The sequence below is a fragment of the Orcinus orca genome, chromosome 6, assembly GCF_937001465.1.
Source record: "Orcinus orca chromosome 6, mOrcOrc1.1, whole genome shotgun sequence".
NCBI classification, from domain to species: domain Eukaryota; kingdom Metazoa; phylum Chordata; class Mammalia; order Artiodactyla; family Delphinidae; genus Orcinus; species Orcinus orca.
In genome coordinates this window covers 65,726,270-65,747,627 of record NC_064564.1, presented here as the reverse complement: position 1 = coordinate 65,747,627, position 21,358 = coordinate 65,726,270, and the positions used below count along the sequence as shown (strand labels likewise).

At 41.8% G+C, this 21,358-nt stretch overlaps 2 protein-coding genes across 7 annotated transcripts in view; one reads left to right on the top strand and one right to left on the bottom strand.

Moving 5' to 3' along the window:
• AK3 (adenylate kinase 3) overlaps positions 1-21,358 on the bottom strand; it is a 41,352-nt gene that overhangs the window by 12,376 nt on the left and 7,618 nt on the right. The window contains exons 1-5 of one of the 5 annotated variants that reach the window (XM_049711334.1): positions 14,891-15,028; positions 2,892-6,520; positions 2,118-2,237; positions 761-933; positions 2-120 (exon numbers count right to left, since the gene is read on the bottom strand). In XM_049711334.1, the coding sequence (XP_049567291.1) occupies positions 2-120; positions 761-933; positions 2,118-2,237; positions 2,892-3,159 (680 nt within the window). In that variant the 5' untranslated portion in view covers positions 3,160-6,520; positions 14,891-15,028. Of the gene's footprint in view, position 1; positions 121-760; positions 934-2,117; positions 2,238-2,891; positions 6,521-7,229; positions 7,466-13,831; positions 13,926-14,890; positions 15,202-21,358 lie in introns of those variants that run through there. The other 4 variants (XM_049711335.1, XM_004279104.3, XM_033404385.2 and 1 more) reach the window with 4 other exon arrangements.
• LOC101275108 (tyrosine-protein kinase JAK2) overlaps positions 15,609-21,358 on the top strand; it is a 375,537-nt gene continuing 369,787 nt past the window's right edge. The window contains exon 1 of one of the 2 annotated variants that reach the window (XM_049711311.1): positions 15,609-15,747. The gene's annotated coding sequence lies outside the window, so the exon portion shown is untranslated. Of the gene's footprint in view, positions 15,748-16,864; positions 16,986-21,358 lie in introns of those variants that run through there. The other variant, XM_049711312.1, reaches the window with a different exon arrangement.

The window sequence follows — 21,358 nt, the reverse complement described above, 5'->3', positions numbered from 1 at the left end:
CCGGTAGTATTCCAGGACGGGCTCTGTTTGGGCTTCGTAAGCCTTCAGTCTCTTGACAACCGTCTCTGGTCTATCATCCTCACGCTGAATGAGAGGCTCCCCAGTCAGATCATCAATGCCCTAAATGGGAGTTAGAAGATGCTGGCATCAAATATCATATTTTTGAAGGATATTTTTATAGGTAGTTAACTGATTTTTAAACAGACATCTATGCAAGCAGCAAACAAAAATGTGTTTTTAAATAAATGGAATCAAATCCAAATCCAGGTCATTGCGACACAGAGCCATGAGACCCCACGATCATTTCCACAGTGTCAATCACCTTCTCTTTAGAGCAAAAGGTTTTCTAATCAGCCTCTAGATAATTTTATATTATATATTAATGTTATATATTATTATATATATTACATTAAAAACATATATATACAAAAAGATTCAGCTACAGACTGGGAATCTCAACTGCAAGCCCTAAATAACCCAAGGTGTCATTAATCCCTACTGCCCCAATTTCTAACACACTCCCTGACACAGTAGGAAATTAATACATGCTTTTGAAGGAATAACAAACCCCCGTTGCTCCTGGGGATGCCTGTACTACCAAGCTGACTGGACTAGACCAGTTGACTACACCAAGTAACCTGAGAACATGCCCTCAGGAGTTCTGGTCATCCAAAGGTATCCAAGGTCACCTGTGAGTGCAAGAGGACTGGAGACAGTTGGCTATGCGTAAGGCCAAGTCAGTTCCCCCCTTAATACTCACCATGGTTTTGGGAGGGTTGAATTCCATGTTGTAGACACGGCCACTGCCTGGATGGATCCAGCGAGCAGTGAGGCGTTGCTTGATGACCTCAAAGGGCACGTTCAGATTAATCACTGTGTCTATCTGATAAGCTCTATCCAGGGCTTCTGCCTGTGGAAGTGTCCTTGGAAAACCTTTACAAAGTAAATTAAAAATGAACAAAGGGGGCTTCCCTGGTGGTGCAGTGGTTGAGAGTCCGCCTGCCGATGCAGGGGACACGGGTTCGTGCCCCGGTCTAGAAGATCCCACATGCCGTGGAGTGGCTAGGCCGGTGAGCCATGGCCGCTGAGCCTGCGCGTCCGGAGCCTGTGCTCCACAATGGGAGAGGCCACAACAGTGAGAGGCCCGCGTACCGCAAAAAAAAAAAAAAAAAAAAAAAATGAACAAAGGAAGAAAGAGCCATGGGAGAAAGGGGAGAAGGAAGAAAATTAGTTAATATTGAGCAATCTGAACAAAAGCAATAACACCAGGAAGGCTGATGACAACCTTGTTGATTAGTTGTAGGGCAGCCGTGATAGTTAATTTTATGTGTCAATTTGTCCAGACCACAGGTTGCTCAGATATTTGGTCAAACAGTATTTTGGGTGTGTCTGTGAGGGTGTCTTTTGGGGCGAGATTAACACTTAAATCAGTTGACTGAGTAAAGCAGATTGTTATCCCTAATGTAGATACGCCTGGATAGAATAAAGTTGCTGGCCTCACCAGAAGATTAAGGGGAATTCCTCCTGCCTGACTGCCTTGCAATTGGGACATGGCTTTTTCCTGCCTTTGAACTCAAACTCAAACATCACCTCTTCCTGGGTCTCATCTGTCTTCAGACTGGAACTACACCATGACACCACCGGCTCTCCTGGGTCTCCAGGTTCCTGACTTGCTTTGAAGATCTTAGGACTTGTCCACCTCCATAACTGTGTAAGCAAATTCCTTATAATAAACCTCTCTCTAGAAACTAAAAATCAACATATCCTCAAGGATCCCGCCACACCTCTGGCTGGGGAATGTTTAGAGCTGATTTTAAGTTACTCTCCAGTCTTCCTTCTTCCTTTTGTGATCCTCCCTTATCCTAAATATTCTCAAAAAGCGGGGAAGGAACAAAAAGTCATATCTGAAGGAGCTTAGAAATCATGCAGTCCACTTCCCTCTTCGCATTTAAAAAAAGCAGGCCAGAGAAGATGACTGGCCCCCAAGGCCCCAGGGTGGGGAGTGGCAGCACTCAGGCCCCCTGCCCACCATCCATGTCTGTAGTGCATGAAATCCTCACTCTCCTGTCTGCACGCATCCTTTTGGGCAGTTGAAATATTCTCAATATTCCACTTACCATCCAATAGCCAGCTACATTGGGTGAGATTTTTCAGCTCATGAAGGACCAACCGAGTCATGACATCGTCTGGGATGAGCTTCCCTTGGTCAATGAAAGTCTTGGCTAACACACCAATTTCTATAGCAGAGGCGGGAAAAAAGAAAAGTCAGCAAGTGCATCTATTCTACCCCATTCTAGTCCTCTAGGAAATTGGTTACCTAAAGATGCCCCCTGGATAACACACTCATTTGAAAATGTGCATCATCAACTTTTGTGATAAAAACAGAGATTACAAAATAATCTACGCCTATTTCAAAATCTCTATTACATAAAAATAATGGAAAGCTATAAACCAATATGTTAGCAGTAGTCATCTCTGTGACAGAATTGTTATCTTTTCTTTTTTTTAACATATTTTCACTTTTCTGTGTTTTTCTAAATTTTCTATGGGTAAAAAATATATATACTAACTGAAATTATTTTCTTTTTAAATAAGAAACTGAAGTAGTCATTATTTTTAAGTGGCTCAGTTTAAGTGCCGGCAATCATGTTACTATAGAGATTTTTCTAATCCTCTAAGAGATGCTGCTGTCACAATTCAGTTTTTGACCAGATCAGCACTGTGATCATGTTATATTTTTATTAATGAAATACATGAAAAGAATTTATGAACAACTTTTATATATTACCTATAATTGTATGTCATTCTTACACAACAGTATTTTCATTTCCTCATCATCTCTTACCAAACTATTTATACACATTCAGAATTTTTCATGCCACTGTAACAACCTGTGTACTGGGCTTCCCTGGTGGCGCAGTGGTTGAGAGTCTGCCTGCCGATGCAGGGGACACGGGTTCGTGCTCCGGTCCGGGAAGATCCCACATGCCACAGAGCGGTTGGGCCCGTGAGCCATGGCCGCTGAGCCTGCGCGTCTGGAGCCTGTGCTCCGCAACGGGAGAGGCCACAACAGTGAGAGGCCCGCTTACCAACAAAGAAAAAACAAACAAACAAACCTGTGTACTTATAGTTTTGTGCTCTTTTTTCACTTAGCATCATTTTGTAAATATTTTTCAGTGATTTTATATAGTCATTTAGTCATTTTTGGTAACTAATACTCTATCAGTATATATCTATGTTTGATAAAAATATACTCTTTTGGACTTCCCTGGTGGCACAGTGGTTAAGAATCCACCTGCCAATGCAAGGGACACGGGTTCGAGCCCTGGTCCGGGAAGATCCCACATGCCGCGGAGCAACTAAGCTCGTGCGCCACAACTACTGAGTCTGCACACTAGAGCCCGCGAGCCACAACTACTGAAGCCTGCGTGCCGCAACTACTTAAACCTGCACAACCTAGAGCCCATGCTCCGCAACAACAGAAGCCACCACAAAGAGAAGCATGAGCACAGCAACGAAGAGTAGCCCCTGTTCGCCACAACTAGAGAAAGCCCACGTGCAGCAATGAAGACCCAACGCAGCGAAAAAAAAAGTCTACATCAAAAAAAAAAAAACTCTAAAAAAAAAAAATTAAAAAATACTCTATCATGGCAATATATACTGTTAGACATTTAAATTTTTAAATTAGTCTTGATTTTTCCCTACCACTTCTGCTTTTAAAGATCTTAACACTTTTTTTTTCTTTTTTGGGGGGGGGCTTCTGAGTTATTTCTGATGGATAAATTCTCAGGATTCAGAGATTAAACAGTCAAAGTTTATGACTGTTTTCATGGATACCAAGGGGGGAGAGGGGGTGGGATGAATTGGGAGATTGGGATTGACATATATACACTACTATGTATAAAATAGATAACTAATGAGAACCTACTGTATAGCACAGGGAACTCTACTCAGAGCTCTGTGGTGACCTAAATGGGAAGGAAATCTAAAAAAGAGGAGATATATGTATACATATAACTGATTCACTTTGCTGTATAGCAGAAACTAACACAACGTTGTGAAGCAACCATAATCCAATAAAATTTTTTTTTTAAAGTTTATGACTGTTTTCATAATTTTTGGTATGGACTGACATACTGACTTCAGAACATATCCTAAATTGTCAAATTCATGAAACTTTAGATTTCTAACTAAGCACACTAACTACATGGAAATTGGCTGCCATTTGACAGGTGTACTGCTTGGGTTTATAAACGGCATCTGGAAGAGGCCCTGGGTTCTGAGAGCGCCCAGGACTCTCTAAAATACCCTCTTGGAAAGGTCCACATACTTAATGTGTGCACCTCTCTGTTGTCAGGGTTTTGACCACTGCTCTGGGGAACATAGAGCTCAAACTCAGTATTGAGGAAAATCGTAATTCTCCAGGGCTGAGTCCCTAAAACGAGTATTGGTCCCTCCCCTCCCCTCTCACTCTTCAGGACAAGCCCTCAACTAATGGCAACAAATGGATTGAGATGATGGGATTAACTAATAAAGTACCTAATTTTATATTAAGTATAAGAATAGCCTTAAGAAAAGATGATCTGTTCTTGCCATTTCAACGCTGTACCAGAGACTGTAGCCAGGGCAATGAGTCCAGAAAAAGAACAAAAGGCATCCAGAAAGGAAGAAGTAAAATTATCTCTATTTCCAGGTGACATGATCTTGTATTTAGAAAATCCTAAGGAATCTACTAAAAAACTATTAGAACTAATAAATGAGTTCAGCAAAGTTTCAAGGTACAAGTATACAAAAATGAACAATATGAAAATGAAATTAAGAAAATTCCATTTACAATTGTATCAAAAAGAATAAAAAACTTAGCAATATACTCTTTTAAAAAAGCACAAAACTGGTAATCTGAAAACCACAACATTGTTGAAAGAGATTAAAGAAGACCTAACTAAATGGAAAGATAGCTTATATTCGTGGATTAGAAAAGTTAATATTAAGATGGCAAGACTCTTTGAAAATGATCTACAGATTCAATGCAATCCTATCAAAATTCCAGCTGGTGTCTTTGTAGAAACTGACAAAATGACTGTAAAATTCATATGGAAATGCAAGGTATCCAGAATAGCTGAAAACAATCTTGAAAAAGAAGAACCAAGTTGGAGGACATACACTTCGGATTTCAAAAGACTGTTTGTACTGCCATAAGGATAGACATAATGTTGCTATGAATATTCATATATAAGTTTTTGTGTGAACACATGGAACAGAAGTGAGAGCCAAGAAATAACCCCTCACATTTACGGTCAATTGATTTTCAACAAGGATACCAAGCCAATTCAATGGGGGAAGAAATGGTCTTCTCAACAAGTGGTGCTGGGAAAACAGAATATCCATACACAAAAGAACAGGTTAGGTTAGGTGGGCCTCTACCTAACACCATATTAAAAAATTAACTCAATATGTATATCACAGACCTAAATGTAAGAGCTAAAACTACAAAACTCTTAAATGGACTTCATTAAAATTTAAAACTTTCATGCTTCAAAGAACACCATCACCAAAGTGAAAATCCAATCCACTGAATGTGAGAACATTCCTGTAAATCATATACCTAATAAGGAACTTTTATCTAGACTATCTAAAGAATTCTTATGACTCAGCATTTAAAAAGGAAATCCATTTTTTTAAACGGGCAAAGGATCTGAATACAAAAAAACAGATATATGAATGGCCAATAAGCACATGGAAAGATGCTCAACATCATTAGTCATTAGGGAAATAACAAATGGAAACCACAATGAGATATCACTTCACACTCACCAGGATGGCTATAATCAAAAAGACATAACAACAACAACAAAAAAGACAAATGTTGGCAAGAATGTTGAGAAATTGAAACCCTCATATATTGCTTGTGGGATTATAAATGGTATAGACAATTTGGAAAACAGTGTGGCAGTTTTTCAAAGGTTTAAACAGAGTTACTACATGACGCAGCAATTCAACTCAGGTATATTTTTCCAAGAGAAATAAAAATGTAAGTTCACACGAAAACTTGTATGTTAATGTTCACAGCAACGTTATTCACAATAGCCAAAAAGCGAAAACAACTCAAATCTTCATCAAATGACAAGTGGGTAAATAAAATGTGGAATATCCATACAAAATTATATTGTTTAGCCATAAAAAGAAGTGAAGTACTGATACATGTTGCAAAGTGTATGAACTTTTTTTTTTTTTTTTGCTGCGTTGAGTCTTTGTTGCTGTGCGCGGGCTTTCTCCAGTAGTGGCGAGCGGGGACTAATCTTCATTGCGGTGCGTGGGCTTCTCATTGCTGTGGCTTCTCTTTGTTGTGGAGCACAGGCTCTAGGCACGCGGGCTCAAGTAGTTGTGGCACGCGGGCTCAGTAGTTGTGGCACACAGGCTCAGTAGTTGTGGCACATGGGCTTTGTTGTTCCGCAGCATGTGGGATCTTCCTGGACCAGGGCTCGAACCCGTGTGCATTGGCAGGTGGATTCTGCACCACCTGGGAAGTCCCAAAGTGTATGAACTTTGAAAACATGATAAGTGGAAAAAGCCAGACACAAAAAACCACGTATTACATCACACTATTTATATGAAATGCTCAGAGTAGGCAAATCTAGAGAGACAGAAGGAAGATCAGTGGTTGTCCAGGGCTGGGAGCATTGGGGGAAAATGGAGAGTGACTACTAATGGGAATAGGGTGTCTTTCTGGGGTGATAAAAATGTTTTAAAATTGATTGTGGTGATGGTTGCACAACTCTGAATGTAATTGAAAAAAAACACTGATTCATAGTTTAAGAGGGTTAATTTTATGTAATGTGAATTATATCTCAATAAAGATGTTTTTTTAGAAAAAGTAGGACTTCCCTGGTGGCACAGTGGTTAAGAATCCGCCTGCCAATGCAAGGGACACAAGTTCAAACCCTGGTCCGGAAAGATCCCACATGCCGTGGAGCAACTAAGCCCACACACCACAACTACTGAAGCCTGCATGCTCTAGGGTCCGCATGCCACAACTACTGAGCTTGCATGCTGCAACTACTGAAGCCCGCACACCTAGAGCCCATGCTCTGCAACTGGACAAGCCACTGCAATGAGAAGCCCACGCACCGCAACAAAGAGTAGCCCCCATTTGCCACAACTAGAGAAAGCCCGCACATAGCAATGAAGACCCAACACAGCCAAAAAAAAAAATTAAAGATGAAAATTACCTGGTAAGCAAAACAAAACAAAACAAAAAAAGCCACTCATAAAACCAACACTACTCAGGAATAATTATCATCAAAACTGATAATATAGGGCTTCACTGGTGGCACAGTGGTTGAGAGTCCGCCTGCCAATGCAGGGGATGCGAGTTCATGCCCCGGTCCAGAAGGATCCCGCAAGCCGCGGAGCGGCTGGGCCCATGAGCCATGGCCGCTGGGCCTGCGCATCCGGAGGCTGTGCTCTGCAACGGGAGAGGCCACAACAGTGAGAAGCCCGCGTACCACAAAAAAAAAAAAAAAAAACTGATAATATAAAAACCTCCAAATATTTTGTTTTATTAGTAGATAGTCCCATGCATAGTCTAATAATCATTTTCATATCACTAACAACTTTCTATATCACTAAACACAATAGTTATCAAAATCTGAAGCCTGTAATGCTTCCATTTAAAAGAAAAATAAAAATGATTCAACTCTCTACGTCATAGTCTAAGCAGTTTGTTTATTACATTTCAAGTTTTTACTCCCTCTTAAAATTACGCAAGGACTTTTGTCTAGCATATTCTTTGGACATTTAGTAAATTTTTATTCCCTTGATTGCCTATAATTTAATGTTGTATCTAAATAGACTCCACATTAAAAAAAAACATTTCCTTTTTTATTCAAAAAGTTAACAAATTCGGGAGCTTCCACACCTACAAAACACAAAAAGCTAGTTTAAAAGTAAATCATTCAAAATAAACTGATTTTCTATAAAGTTATTCACAAATAAAAACAGAAAAGGAAGCTTAAAAGGGAATAGGAAGGGTTAAAACCAGCTTTTGATTTTAAGGATAATAATCAGAAATTCTAAAACACAGATACATTAATACAAAAAAACCATTTTTAATTCTATATCTCCTTTTAACATCTGGTCATTCTTATAAGACTACTCAAACCAACCACACCTCATGTCCGAACTAACTGGAAACAACTTATTGTTTGAGCAGCTATGAAGTACAAAAGAGGGCCTGACCAACCTGTAAATACAGTTCTCTTTTATATATGCCAAGAGAAAGGGCTACAGAGAATTAATCTAGTTCCTGCCAAAAGTGCTTTCAGCGCTTCCCTGGTGGCGCGGTGGTTGGGAGTCCGCCTGCCGATGCAGGGGGTGTGGGTTCGTGCCCTGGTCCCGGAGGATCCCACGTGCCGCGGAGCAGCTGGGCCCATGAGCCATGGCCGCTGGGCCTGCGCTCCGCAGCGGGAGGGGCCGCGGCGGTGAGGCCCGCGTACCGCAAAAAAAAAAACACACACAAAAAAACAAGTGCTTTTTAGCATTGTTATATTATAATGTACATAAAACTTTACTTTAAAAACATGTTGAAATAAAACTAGGAAAACAACAGGAATGAGTCAAATGATAGCTTTACACCCAATCACGGGCTTAAAAAAAAAAAAAACTTTCTCAAATAATAAAGACTGAGTCAACATAGTGGTTACCTCTGGGGGGGCAGGAAGGAAATGTGATGGGTAGGCACATATGGGGACCCCAAAAGTACTGGTTTTCTGTCTGATGGTGGGTAAATGGGTGTTCATTTTATTCTTCTTCTAACCATCAAAGAAATTATAATACTTTCATGCATAGGATATTTCACAAGAATTATACTGAAAATCAAAACATCCCTTGACCCTGGTCCTCCCTCCAACCATCACTCAATCTGACTCCTCCTCAGTGAAGCACCTAGAAAGAATTCCCATTCCAGGTCTATGTTCCTCCCCTTCCCACTGTGCTTCAGGATAGAATGTCAACTCAAGAACTGTATAAAAGTCCAAGTGGGTCTGGCCTCATCTTATCTCTCCCCCACCTACCTCCCCACCATTTCTACCCAACCATCAAACTATGGCCCCAGCAAGGAGCTCCACATACTCTGGGTCCTCCTAGTCTTTGCACACACCTCTTTCTCCTCTCTGTTGCCTGATAAGCTCTCACTCATCTTTCAAGATACATCTTAAAGGGTCCTTCATGATGAGGTGTCCCTCAACCTCCGAGGCAACCAAAAGTTCCTCCTCTGGACTTCCATAATGTCACAGGCTTATCGCTGTTTCAGCACTTATCACACTGCTGAAACCACCTGTTTACATGTTGGTATGGACTGCATTGTGTCCCTTAAAATCCATATGTTGAAGCCCTGACCCCCCAATGTGGCTGTATTTAGAAATGGGGCCTTTAAGGAGGTAATTAAGGTTAAATGAGGTCATAAAGGGGAACTTTAATTTAATATGACTGGTGTCCTTACAAGAAGAGGAAGAGGAAAGACCACATGAGGACCCAGTGAGAAGGTGGCCATTTGCAAGCCAGGAAGAAAGGCTACACCAGAAACCAACCCTGCTGTCACTTTGATCTTGGACTTCTAGCCTCCAGAACTATGAGAAAATAAATTTCTATTGTTTTAAGTCACCCAGTCTGTGCTATTCTGTTATGGCAGCCTGAGTAGACTTATGGCCATCGGCCTGCCCATGTTCCAACTGTGAGCACCTGCAGTGAAATATATTTGTCTCTGTATCTCCAGTACCCAGCACACATTGGGTGCTTGACAAATCCATGGATGGATGAATGAATGGATAGCTAGAGAGATGAGCTGCCTGGATTATCCTGGATTCTTTTTTTTTTCCCCCCAATAAATAAATAAATAAATATTTATTTATTTTTGGCTGCATTGGGTCTCTGCTGCTGCGCGTGGACTTTCTCTAGTTGTGGCAAGCAGGGGCTACTCTTTGTTGCAGTGTGTGAGCTTCCCATTGTGGTGGCTTCTCCTGTTGCAGAGCATGGGCTCTAGGCTCATGGGCTTCAGTAGTTGTGGCTCGTGGGCTCTAGAGCACAAGCTCAGTAGTTGCGGCACACAGGCTTAGTTGCTCCGCGGCATGTGGGATCTTCCTGGACCAGGGCTTGAACCCATGTCCCCTGCATTGGCAGGCTGATTCTTAACCACTTAACCAGGGAAGTCCCTATCCTGGATTCTAGCCATGGAATTTTAGAAAGGCCTAACTTACCTTGTTAGAAAAAAAGAAATGGAGCAATCCTCACAGAAAGCAATATTGTTAAAGGTAGAAAACTGTACTTACAGTTTACTATCACTTGTGTAAAAAAGAAAAAAAGAACACAGGGAAGAATAGGTAAACTCTGGGTTGTATGTGCATGAAATAGCTCTGAAAGGATCTTTTCACTAAATGTCCTTTTAAATTTTTTGGAATTCAAAACCATGTAAATGTATTGCCTATTTTCAATACAAATCAAAATTTTTGCCATTACAAAAATAATTTGCTCTGTCAATATCATTCTAATTAGGCACATCTATGCTGCCTGTGTGTACATAATAGAAGTTTTGTTAGACATACACAAACTTGGGAGCTGACAGAGGCTTTGAGGATTACCTACTGAGTTCAACTTCCCCAACTTACAAATGAGAACAAATGAGATCCAGAAGGGGTAGCCATCTACTCCAGGGTTGTCTTTGAGAAGCACTAAGCTGCAGTGCAGTTTCTCAAACTTTGGGCAATCACATGGCAACCTTACAATTTCTGCCATAGCTGAACTATTATTTACTGTATAATTTTCTTTAAAGTGACTCAGCTTTTTAATTTTTTTAAAAAATTATTTATTTATTTATTGGCTGCATTGGGTTCTCATTGCTGTGTGCAGGCTTTCTCTAGTTGCTGCAAGTGGGGGCCACTCTTTGTTGCGGTGTATGGGCTTCTCATTGCGGTGGCTTCTCTTGTTGCGGAGCGCGGGCTCTAGGCACGTGGGCTTCAGTAGTTGAATCACATGGGCTCAGTAGTTGTGGCTCGCGGGCTCTTGAGTGCAAGCTCAGTACTGTGGCACACAGGCTTAGGTGCTCCACAGCATGTGGGATCTTCCCAGACCAGCGATATCGAACCTGTGTTCCCTGCATTGGCAGGCAGATTCTTAACCACTGGGCCACCAGGGAAGTCCAGCTTTTTAATTTAATAAGCTATAATGTTCACAAAATTAAAGGGTTGGTGTGCTAGTTATCATTTTTCAAATACACTTTGAAATAAAAAATTTTATTTTTTATTTGCATTTAATTTTCGATAAAAATTTTTGAGAAATGTTTTTGTCTACCTAAAATTATCTCATGAACCTCAATTTTGGAAACGTTGCATAATGGAGAGAGTAATTTAATTGGCATACAAGGAGACCTGGGTGTCCACTTTTGTCTCCCAGTGACTGGTTTTTATTATTGAGCAAGTTCTTTAACCTCTCCTGAACTCGCTTTCCTCATCTCTAAATGAGGGCTGGACTAATGACAAAGGGGCAGGCTCAAGTTTCCTGACTGCAGGGTTCAGTGGTGGTCTACAGTTACTCCAGGTTTGCTACAGTCAACAGGTTCCCACATATTTCCAGTGTCTTTATCGCATCTGCTGGGATGATTTTAAACTTTACTTATAAAATACAGCCATGGGTTATATAATACAGCATCATCATGAAATGGTGGTTGGAAAGTAAATTGGCACCATCCTTCCTTAGCATATCTGATGGTACTGTATTTATAGAAATTCATCACTAGGGAATTTATTTGAAGCAAATAAGTAGAGATGCTGCCAAATGTTCGTGTACAAGGATAGTCATAACAGTATTAATTATAACAAAGAATGGTTAACCACATAAGTGTATAATAATAGGAAAATGTTTCAATTAACAATTGTGCAATCTTGATGAAACTAAAAGACTGCTTAGTGATGTGTGAATATGCTCACATAAGTGTGAAAAAAGGTATCTAAGCAATCATTCAGACTACAACAAGTCTGCAAAGACATACAAATGCAACAGAGAAAAAAAGAGAGGGACTTCCCTGGTGGTCCAATGGTAAATCTGCCTTCCAATGCAGGGGATACCGGTTCAATCCCGGTCAGGGAAATAAGATACCATATGCCACGGGGCAACTAAGCCTGCACACCACAACTGCTGAGCTCGCGTGCCCTAGAGCCTGCGCACCGCAACTAGAGAAGAGAAAACCCGCACGCCACAACTAGACAGAAGTCCGCGCACCACAAGGAAGAGCCTGTGCTGCAACGAAAGATCCTGCATGCCTCAACGAAGATCCGGTGTGCCGCAACTAAGACCCAACACAGACAAAAATAATAAATAACATAAATAAATATACATTTAAAAAAACAAAAAAAAAGAAACAATAAGGAGAAAGAAAAAAAGAAAAAGCACCAAAGGGTTAGTTATAATTGTCTCTGGGTGGTAGAACTATACAGGACTTCAATTTTCTTTTTTATACTCCCATGAATTGTTTTCCTTCCTTTATAGTAAATATACTTTACTCTTGGTATCAAAAAACATTAAGCAGTATTTTTTAAATAAAAGGTTACACCTCTCCTTTGGCTATGATCCTGGGGGAAATATCCAATCCATTCACAAATATTTTTTGAGAATATATTCTTAGTCCTGAGATACAGAACATCTGTAATAACAATCTCATGACACCTCCCTCAACTCCATTTTCTGTTTTCTTTGTTAAAGAATTGCCTGTAGAGACTCCAGAAAGAGCAGGCGTCTAAAACAGGCTGCACATCTTTCCCAGCGATCCTCTCCTCCCTCCCTCTAGCCTCTCTTTTCATGTTGTGGAGTCAGGAAGAGGATGGCGGGCTTGTCATGGGATGTTAAGGATAAACAAAGAGAGTTGTTTCTTAATTTAAAATAAAAGTTTACTTAATTTGCTTTAAATTTAATTTTTTTCAATGTTTTGTGTTTTCCCAAGTTAACATATCTTTAACTCTTCACTGAAGGTGTTCTCTAACACGCAATTATGCCTCACTGCTGAGTTATTTTTCAGAGAATCGCTTAAATATTCTTTACTCCTTCCCACTTTGAATAACCTTGCCCCAAGCTGGTGCAGTACCGGGGATTGTTTATTGTTACCTAATGCAATCTGTTGCATCAAGAATACTACGAAGTGAGCCAAACAGTTTAACCTTCTGAAGTTTAATACTTTATGATTTTTTTAAAGATCAATGTTAGGAGAAAAATAAAAGTATTAATTCACCAGATTAGGTGATAAACCAAAGAACTCCACAAGACAAGCTAAAAACAGTTTTTTCATTTGAATGTCAGTATTCTGAAACAAACAAAAAAAACCCACCTAGAAATAACCTATATAACCCATCAATAGGGGATCGGTTAAATAAACCATGGCAGATCCAGCAAATAGATACCTATACAAATGTTAAATAATGAAATGGATTTCTGTGTTTTCGTGTGGAAAAATATCCTAGATATAGTGAAAAAACACTGGTGCAGAACACATATTTAGTAGGATTACATATTGCATAAAACATGGGATATACATATACCCTGTATGTGCTTATACACAAATACAGATTTCTAAAAGCAAGCACGAGACACTGCTCCCCTCTGAAGAATGAGACTGAGGCAGGGAATGAGAGAGAGTTTTACTTTTAATATTATGTACTTCCATACTGTTTCCAATCCTTTTTTACCTTGTGCAAGGGGTTAGTCCTAATTTTTAAAAGGAGCTTCAAAATGACTTTGTTTTGGAAAGTAAAGGTTAACACTTTTGAGAAAGAGAAAAAAAAAAACTCACCTTGCTGTTACTTTTGGAAAACAGCTTTCTTAAGATATAATTTACATAAAATCCATCCATTGTAAAGTGTACAGTTTGTTGACTCGATTTCGTGCTGAGTTGCAAGAATTTTTTTGGCATGAGAAACAAAACAATCTTTCAGATAACCATGCACAAGAACAGCTTTCGTGTCTAAAGATCTAAGCCAATTTTGTGACAGCAAGGAGGGTAAATAATATTGGCCTTCAGATTATGGGGGAAAGGTCAAAACCAGAAAATTCCATAGCGTTTAACAAACAAACAAAAAGTTAAAAAAGAAAGCGCTGGGCTTCCCTGGTGGCGCAGTGGTTAAGAATCCACCTGCCAATGCAGGGGACAGGGGTTCAAGCCCTGGTCCGGGAAGACCCCACATCCCGCAGAGCAACTAAGCCTGTGCGCCACAACTACTGAGCCTGCGCTCTAGAGCCCACTCGCCACAACTACTGAGCCCACACGCTGCAACTACTGAAGCTCGCTCACCTAGAGCCGGTGCTCCACAAGAGAAGCCACTGCAATGAGGAGCCCGAGCACCGCAACAAAGAGTAGTCCAGCTCGCCACAACTAGAGAAAACCAGTGCTTAGCAACGAAGACCCAACAGAGCCAAAAATAAATAAATAAATTTATAAAACAAAAAAGAAAAGAAAGAGAGCTCTAACAGTTCTCCAAGCGCAAGGGCTGGCAGAGAATAAGCCACACACAGATCATGGACCCTTAGGAGCAGCTGCGACTGGGGCTGGACATACCTCTCAAAGCCATGTGGTTTTCTTTAATCTTTGAGCTTCGAATGTGTCCTAACTTCCTAGTGCCTTCCCTCAATAAACCACCTGAAGCTATCCACAGAGGCCAGAGGTTTCGGGGAACAGTATCTCAGCAGCTCGAGGATTTCCCCACCCCCACCCCCCGGGCGGCAATTGGGAGATGCTGCGCCCGCACCCCTGGACCCGCATTCCTGGGACCCACTTCCCGAGCCCCGGTCCCTCCGCCCACAAATCCCCACCGGGACGACAGCGCACAGCCACCCCTCCCGCCCTGGCTCCCACCTGTGCCCCGAAGCATATTGTCTCGGAGCAGGTCCCCGCTGGAGAGGTGCTTCAGCTCGAAGTGTTTGGTGATGCGCGAGGACACGGTGCCCTTGCCGGAGCCCGGCGCTCCCATGATAGCTGCGCGCACTAGCCGCGCAGACGCCCCCATGGCCGCCGAGAGAGGCCGGGGCCGCGCGGAAGTGGGGCTTCGGCCTGGCTGTGCGCTCACCCGCTCCGCAGGCCGGGGCCGGCTGGCAGCGCTGCAAGAAAGCTACGGCCTCCACGCCCAGGCGCTCCCGGAAGTGAGGCGACAGCCTCCAGGCCAGCCCCACCCAAGCCCCGTCGGGCTGCCGCGCCCGCCCCTGGCGACCCAGGAACCCCCACCCCCCATCCCCCGCGCCTGATCCCGCCCGGCCCGCGCAAGCCGCGCCCCCTCGGCACTCCAGCAGCGACCCCTGCGAGCGACTCGGCCGCCCCACGCAGCCCGCGGCCCTCCGCGCCTCCTCCCCACCCGCCAGCTCCCCCCGCATCCCCTTTGCTTTCCTCCGCCTCTGGGGGCCCTCCTCCGTGACCTCTGAATGCCCCCCACTTCCCTCAGATCCACACCTCGCACCTGTCAGTGCCCCGCCCCGTCCTGCCCAGTCCCAGGGGATCGACAGCGCCCGCCCGGGGCTTCTCCCAACCGCAGCGCCGTACTCCGCTTGGCTCCCACTTGCTGCCCCCTCGCCACCACCCGTGCCCCTCGGCTCCCTGGGTCGTCAGAGGTCCCCCTCTCCTCCTCCCAAGCCCGCAGTTCCCTCCCCTCCCTTCCCCTCTCCTCCTCTGCTGCTGAGCGACTTTTCCTGCTCCCTTGCATTCTCACGCAGGCCGTTAAGGTACGTTTGTCTAGGTAGAGTCCCAGTGGGTGGCAATGAACCAAAAGGGCCTTCCTCCTCATTTCACAGAAGAGGAATCCCAGTTGAAAATGAGTGAGGTGCTGTAAGTCACAGGTCTGTTGAGGGGTGTCTCTTACTTCCCAGGATCACACTTTCGGATTCAAAAGGAACTGTTGCTTTTACGCAGCCGAGCCTAAAAGTACTGGATCCTCCTCAGGCTCCACTGTTTGCATTGATGCCATAAATATTCAGTAAAATTCCTGCTCCTTGGATTTGAAAGTCTAGTGGTGGAAGCAGGTCATAACAAGGAAACAGATAAATGAGCAAGGTAATTTGAGATAGTACTATGAACAAAATAAAATACAATGAGTATATATATGGAATTTAAGAAAAAAAAATGTCATGAAGAACCTAGGGGTAAGACAGGAATAAAGACACAGACCTACTGGAGAACGGACTTGAGGATATGGGGAGGGGGAAGGGTGAGCTGTGACAGGGCGAGAGAGAGGCATGGACATATATACACTACCAAACGTAAGGTAGATAGCTAGTGGGAAGCAGCCGCATGGCACAGGGATATTGGCTCGGTGCTTTGTGACCGCCTGGAGGGGTGGGATAGGGAGGGTGGGAGGGAGGGAGACGCAAGAGGGAAGAGAGATGGGAACATATGTATATGTATAACTGATTCACTTTGTTATAAAGCAGAAACTAACACACCATTGTAAAGCAATTATACCCCAATAAAGTTTTCTTTTTTTTTTTTTTTTACGGTACGCGGGCCTCTCACTGTTGTGGCCTCTCCCGTTGCGGAGCACAGGCTCCGGACGCGCAGGCCCAGCGGCCATGGCTTACAGGCCCAGCCGCTCCGCGGCACGTGGGATCTTCCCGGACCGGGGCACGAACCCGTGTACCCTGCATCGGCAGGCGGACTCTCAACCACTGCGCCACCAGGGAAGCCCTAAAAATATTTTTTAAAAAAAAATACAATGTGTAGAGGGAGGGTGTCTTAGATTGGGTAGTCAGTAAAGCTTTGAAGAAATGGCATTTGCTCTTAGCACTGAATGGGAAGGTGGAGGGAGAGGGACAAAGTCAAGGGGAAAAGGCCCTAACGTGGAATGTTTGTCATGTTCCAGGAATAGAGACACAAAACAAAAATTTCCTACCTATTTCCTCTGTAAAATGGGCATGGAAGATTAGTATGGAGTCGTTAAAATAATGTGTGTAATGCCAGCTACACGGTAAGTGTTCAATATTACATTAAAGTCATCCACTATTATTATCGTTTCTTTGTGGAAGGACACTATGCTAAGGCAGAGAGAAGGCTCTGTGAAAATAAACACAGTTCCATCCTCCTCAGAAGTTGTCAAATAAGTGGCCCAAAACTGCTTTCAATTTAAAAGATAGAAATTATTTCAGAGTGAGGTGGTAAGGGAAATCTTGCTCCCCAGTGAATCTGAGCTGGGTGAGTGGATGGGGGGATTTAATAGGTAGACAGTGCTGTACTTGGAAAGAAATTTAGTAGCTCGTACGTATTTATTACTAAGAAAGAAAGAATGAAAATAAATGAATTAAGCATTCAACTCATATAGTTAGAAAGAAGACATCAGAATAACCCATGGAAAGCAGAGGAAGGGATTAAGTAAAGAAAAAGAACATAAATGAAAGGATCAGAGAACTTAAGAAACAGAACTAACAAAAGAATGAAAAGGTCTGGACAAGTACAAGTTACAAAACACTAGAGAACTAGGTACATAGAGAGTCCTTCTAATCTCCAAAGCTGGGAACATTTGAGGGTTTAGCTGCAAAAGAAACCTGAAAGAAAATCCTGGGGATATTTGGCTTAGAAAGACAACCAACAAAATAGCGGAGGAATCATCCCATCACTGGGGAGGAAAAGCTGAGTGTTGTGGTCACATCACCAGGCCCCACAAAATGCCAACTAACTGCAGCTTTGCTAAAGTTTGTGGATTATGAATGAGGAATGAATAAGTAACTGCCAAACTGAGAAATCTCCTGGCGGCTGGGCTTGGCACAGTCATTTGGCCATGCACACACATTTGTATGGGCTGGTTCTTCACCCTTGAACTTCTCCCAGTGGTAAAGACACTGAGCTCAAATAATACATTAATACAACAGAAAGTGTGAGTCAAAAAGAGCTTTAAAAATGCTTGTATGTTGGGGCTTGCCCTCTAGAACTCCTGAAGAGGCCAGATCCAAAGAAGTCTGAGAGAAGACCATGTGGAGAGAGGGCCAGCGATCTGAGTCTGTCCAGCCATTCCAGCTGAGCTGCCAGTTGTAGCCACAGGACTCTCTAATCCACCACCAGGGGTAGGTGGATTAGAGAGTGGAGAAAGAATTTCTCCTTGAGCTACTAGAAAAATAGAACTGTCATTACCTGAGATTGGAAAAACTGTAGGAGAAACAGGTTTGGGGAGAATATCAGTGTTGTTTGGGGTAAGTTAAGTTGGAGATGCCTTTGGGACATCCACAGGAATTGATAAGGAAACAGTTAGATGTACAAATTTTGACTAAATAGTAGAGGTCCAGGCTGGAGATGTAAAATCTGGGAGTTGTTGATATATTTAAATTCATGAGCTAGTACAAAGTCACTTAGGGAGTGAGTTTAGACGAGGGGAGAAGAGGTCTGAAATCTGAGTTCTGGGGTTCGCCAAAATTTTGGGATGAGGAGGAAACACTGAAGGAGCCTGAGAGGAGAGGCAAGTTAATTAGGAAGAAAACAGGTGAGTGCAGTATCTTGGAAGTCGATGGAATGTATTTCAAGAAGGAGGGAGTGATTAAATGAGTCAGATTCTGCTGATAGGACTGAGAACTGACTGAAATTATTTCTAAGTGTAAAAAAAAAAAAGATTATTTTTCATTTACAATGCGTAGATGAAAATATCAGAGGATAGTTTTGCCAAGAATCCCATAGCTATTCAACAACTGAATTAGTAATTTCAAAAAATGTTAGGTGAAATATAGAAAATGCTTTCTCAGAGAGGGAATTCTGGGAGTAGAATTCAAACTGTCCAGAACAAGGGTATTAGAGAAAAAAGAAAGAGAAGATCTAGACAAAAGTAGGGGAAGAGAAAAGAAGAGGCACAAAGAAATGAAAATAAAGGGCTCTATTTAACAGCCCTTGAAAGAGCCATATGAAAAGATGTTAAATCATACTTATGACAAAGGAAATGCAAATTAAAACTATAGAGAGATACTATTTCTCAACTATTAGATAGGCAAAAATCTAAGTTTGACAACGTAATGTGTTGACAAGGTAGTGAGGAAACAGGCATTCACATTTTGCTAGTGGGAATACAAAAATGGTACAATCCATGGAGAGAGAAATTTGGCAATATCTAGCAAAATTTCATATACGTGCACTTGTCAATCCAGAAATTCCATTTCTAAGAATCTAACCTAAAGATACACTAGCAAAAATACAAAAAGATATATACATAGGGTTGTTCAATGAACACTATTTGTAATAGCAAAAGAGTGGAAACAATCCCAAAGTCCATCAGAATGGTCAAATAAATGAGGATCCACTCACATATTGGAATACTACACAGCTGTAAAAGCAAATGAGAAATATCTCTGTAGAGTGCTATGGCATGATTGCCAGTGAAGAAAAGGCAAGGAGGCAAAGCTGAAGGTTATATACTACCACTTAACCAGAGGGGGGAGGAAGATATGAATATATCTTTATGTTTTAGAAAAATAGAAAAAAAATTTAAAAATAAAATAAAACAAATTAAAATTTTTGTTTTATTTAAACAAACAAAAACTGATTACCTCTAGGGGAAGGAAGAAGTGGGGCAGAAGGAATGGGGCAGATGGAGATCAGACTTCTCTGATTGTACTTTGGTTTATACGAGTGACTTTGTTAAGTATGTAGCAAGACTTAATTTTTTTTAATGTTTCCAAAAGCAAGCCTTAAAAGTTAAAGGCAAAATGAAACAAATGAACATGGCTGTGTAATGACTTGGTTCTGTCTATTTTTATAAATTGCTACTGCTCTTTGAATACCTTGCAGAAATCTAAGTTGCTTCCTTTGCTACTGAGGTAACGCATGTTCTGAAGTTTTATCTTGGAATTTTCCATACCATCTCACATAGCTCACTTTGTTGTTCCTGCCAGGCGACAAATACTGTAACTTGGCCATAGAACATACTTCCTCACCGTTTTGTCCTAGCCTGAGGCATTGCTTGTCCTTTAGGACAAAACTACTCCTATCAGAGCACTGACTTCCCTCCAGAGAGGAGACACTGTGTTATTCCCCTAATCATGCCTTGTCGGTTCTGAAGTTGTGGTCCATCCAGGGCATTTCTGTCCCAGGACCCAGGGATAGGGTAATCATATGCCCCTGAGGGTAGTCGTCCTCCTTGAAATTCAAGAGTTTTCTGGGTCACAGGATTTGGAGCTGCACACAGCTAAATTTGACTCTCACAAGCTGAGGGACCTTGAGCAAAATAATTAACCTCTCTTAGCTTCAGTTGCCTCATTTATGAAATAGGGGGAGGGTGATATTAATCCTATGGGGTCGTTGTGAAATTTAAATAGGGTTGTGTACGTAAAATGCCAGGCATATGCTAGGTGCTGCTTCTCTTCTCCTTGCTCTGCTTCCTTCCTCTTCTTTCCCACCTTCTTTTCATTCAATCTTCCCTCCACCCTTTTCTTCATTAAACAAAATAAATTAGACTAGGAAACTTTTAAGGTTCTTCTCAAACTCTGAGGTCCTTAGAAGTACTGATGAAGTGCAGTGCATTCAGATGGAGGCTTGGCCACTAGAATTAGAAATTCAAAGATAAATGTAGTAGAAATGTGGGTGTAGAGGTCAATGGTGATTTTAAGTGAAGAGGCTTTTAGGGGTTAAAAGCACAGGGGAATGGGTTTCTTGGTGGAAATACTTTAGTCCCAATAATATTATAAATTGTGCAGATTTGTCCAAGGGAAGAGAGGAAGTAGGGAAATAAGGGAAGGACAGAAGGAAAGAGAAAAATTGGAAAGAAAGGAGGAGGTTAACATTTAAAAGTCAGATAACAACAAGTGTGGGTGAAAATATGGAGAAATCTGAGTTTTCATGCACTGCTGTTGGAAATGTAAAATGATTCAGTCACTTTGGAAAACAGCCTGATAATTCTCAAACAATTAAACATAGAGTTATCATATAACCCAATTTCACTCCTAGGTACACATTCAAGAAAATGGAAAACATATGTCCACCACACAAAAACTTGTACATGAATGTTCATAGCAGCATTGTTCATAATAGCCAAAAGGTGGAAACATTTCACATGTTCATCGATGGATGAATGGATAAATGAAATGTAACATATTCATACAATGAAACTTTTTATTTGGCCATAAAAAGGAATAAAGTACTGATACATGCTATAACATGGATGAATCTTGAAAACACTATGCTAAGTGAAAGAAGCCATATATTATATAGTTCCATTTATATGTAAGTCCAGAGCAGGGAAATCTATAGAGACAGAAAGTAGATTAGTAGTGTTTGGGGCTGGGGAATATGGGGAACAAGGAAGATAGGGTGGTAATAACTAAAAGGTACAGAGTTTCTTTTTGAGGTATGAAAATGTTCTAAAATGGA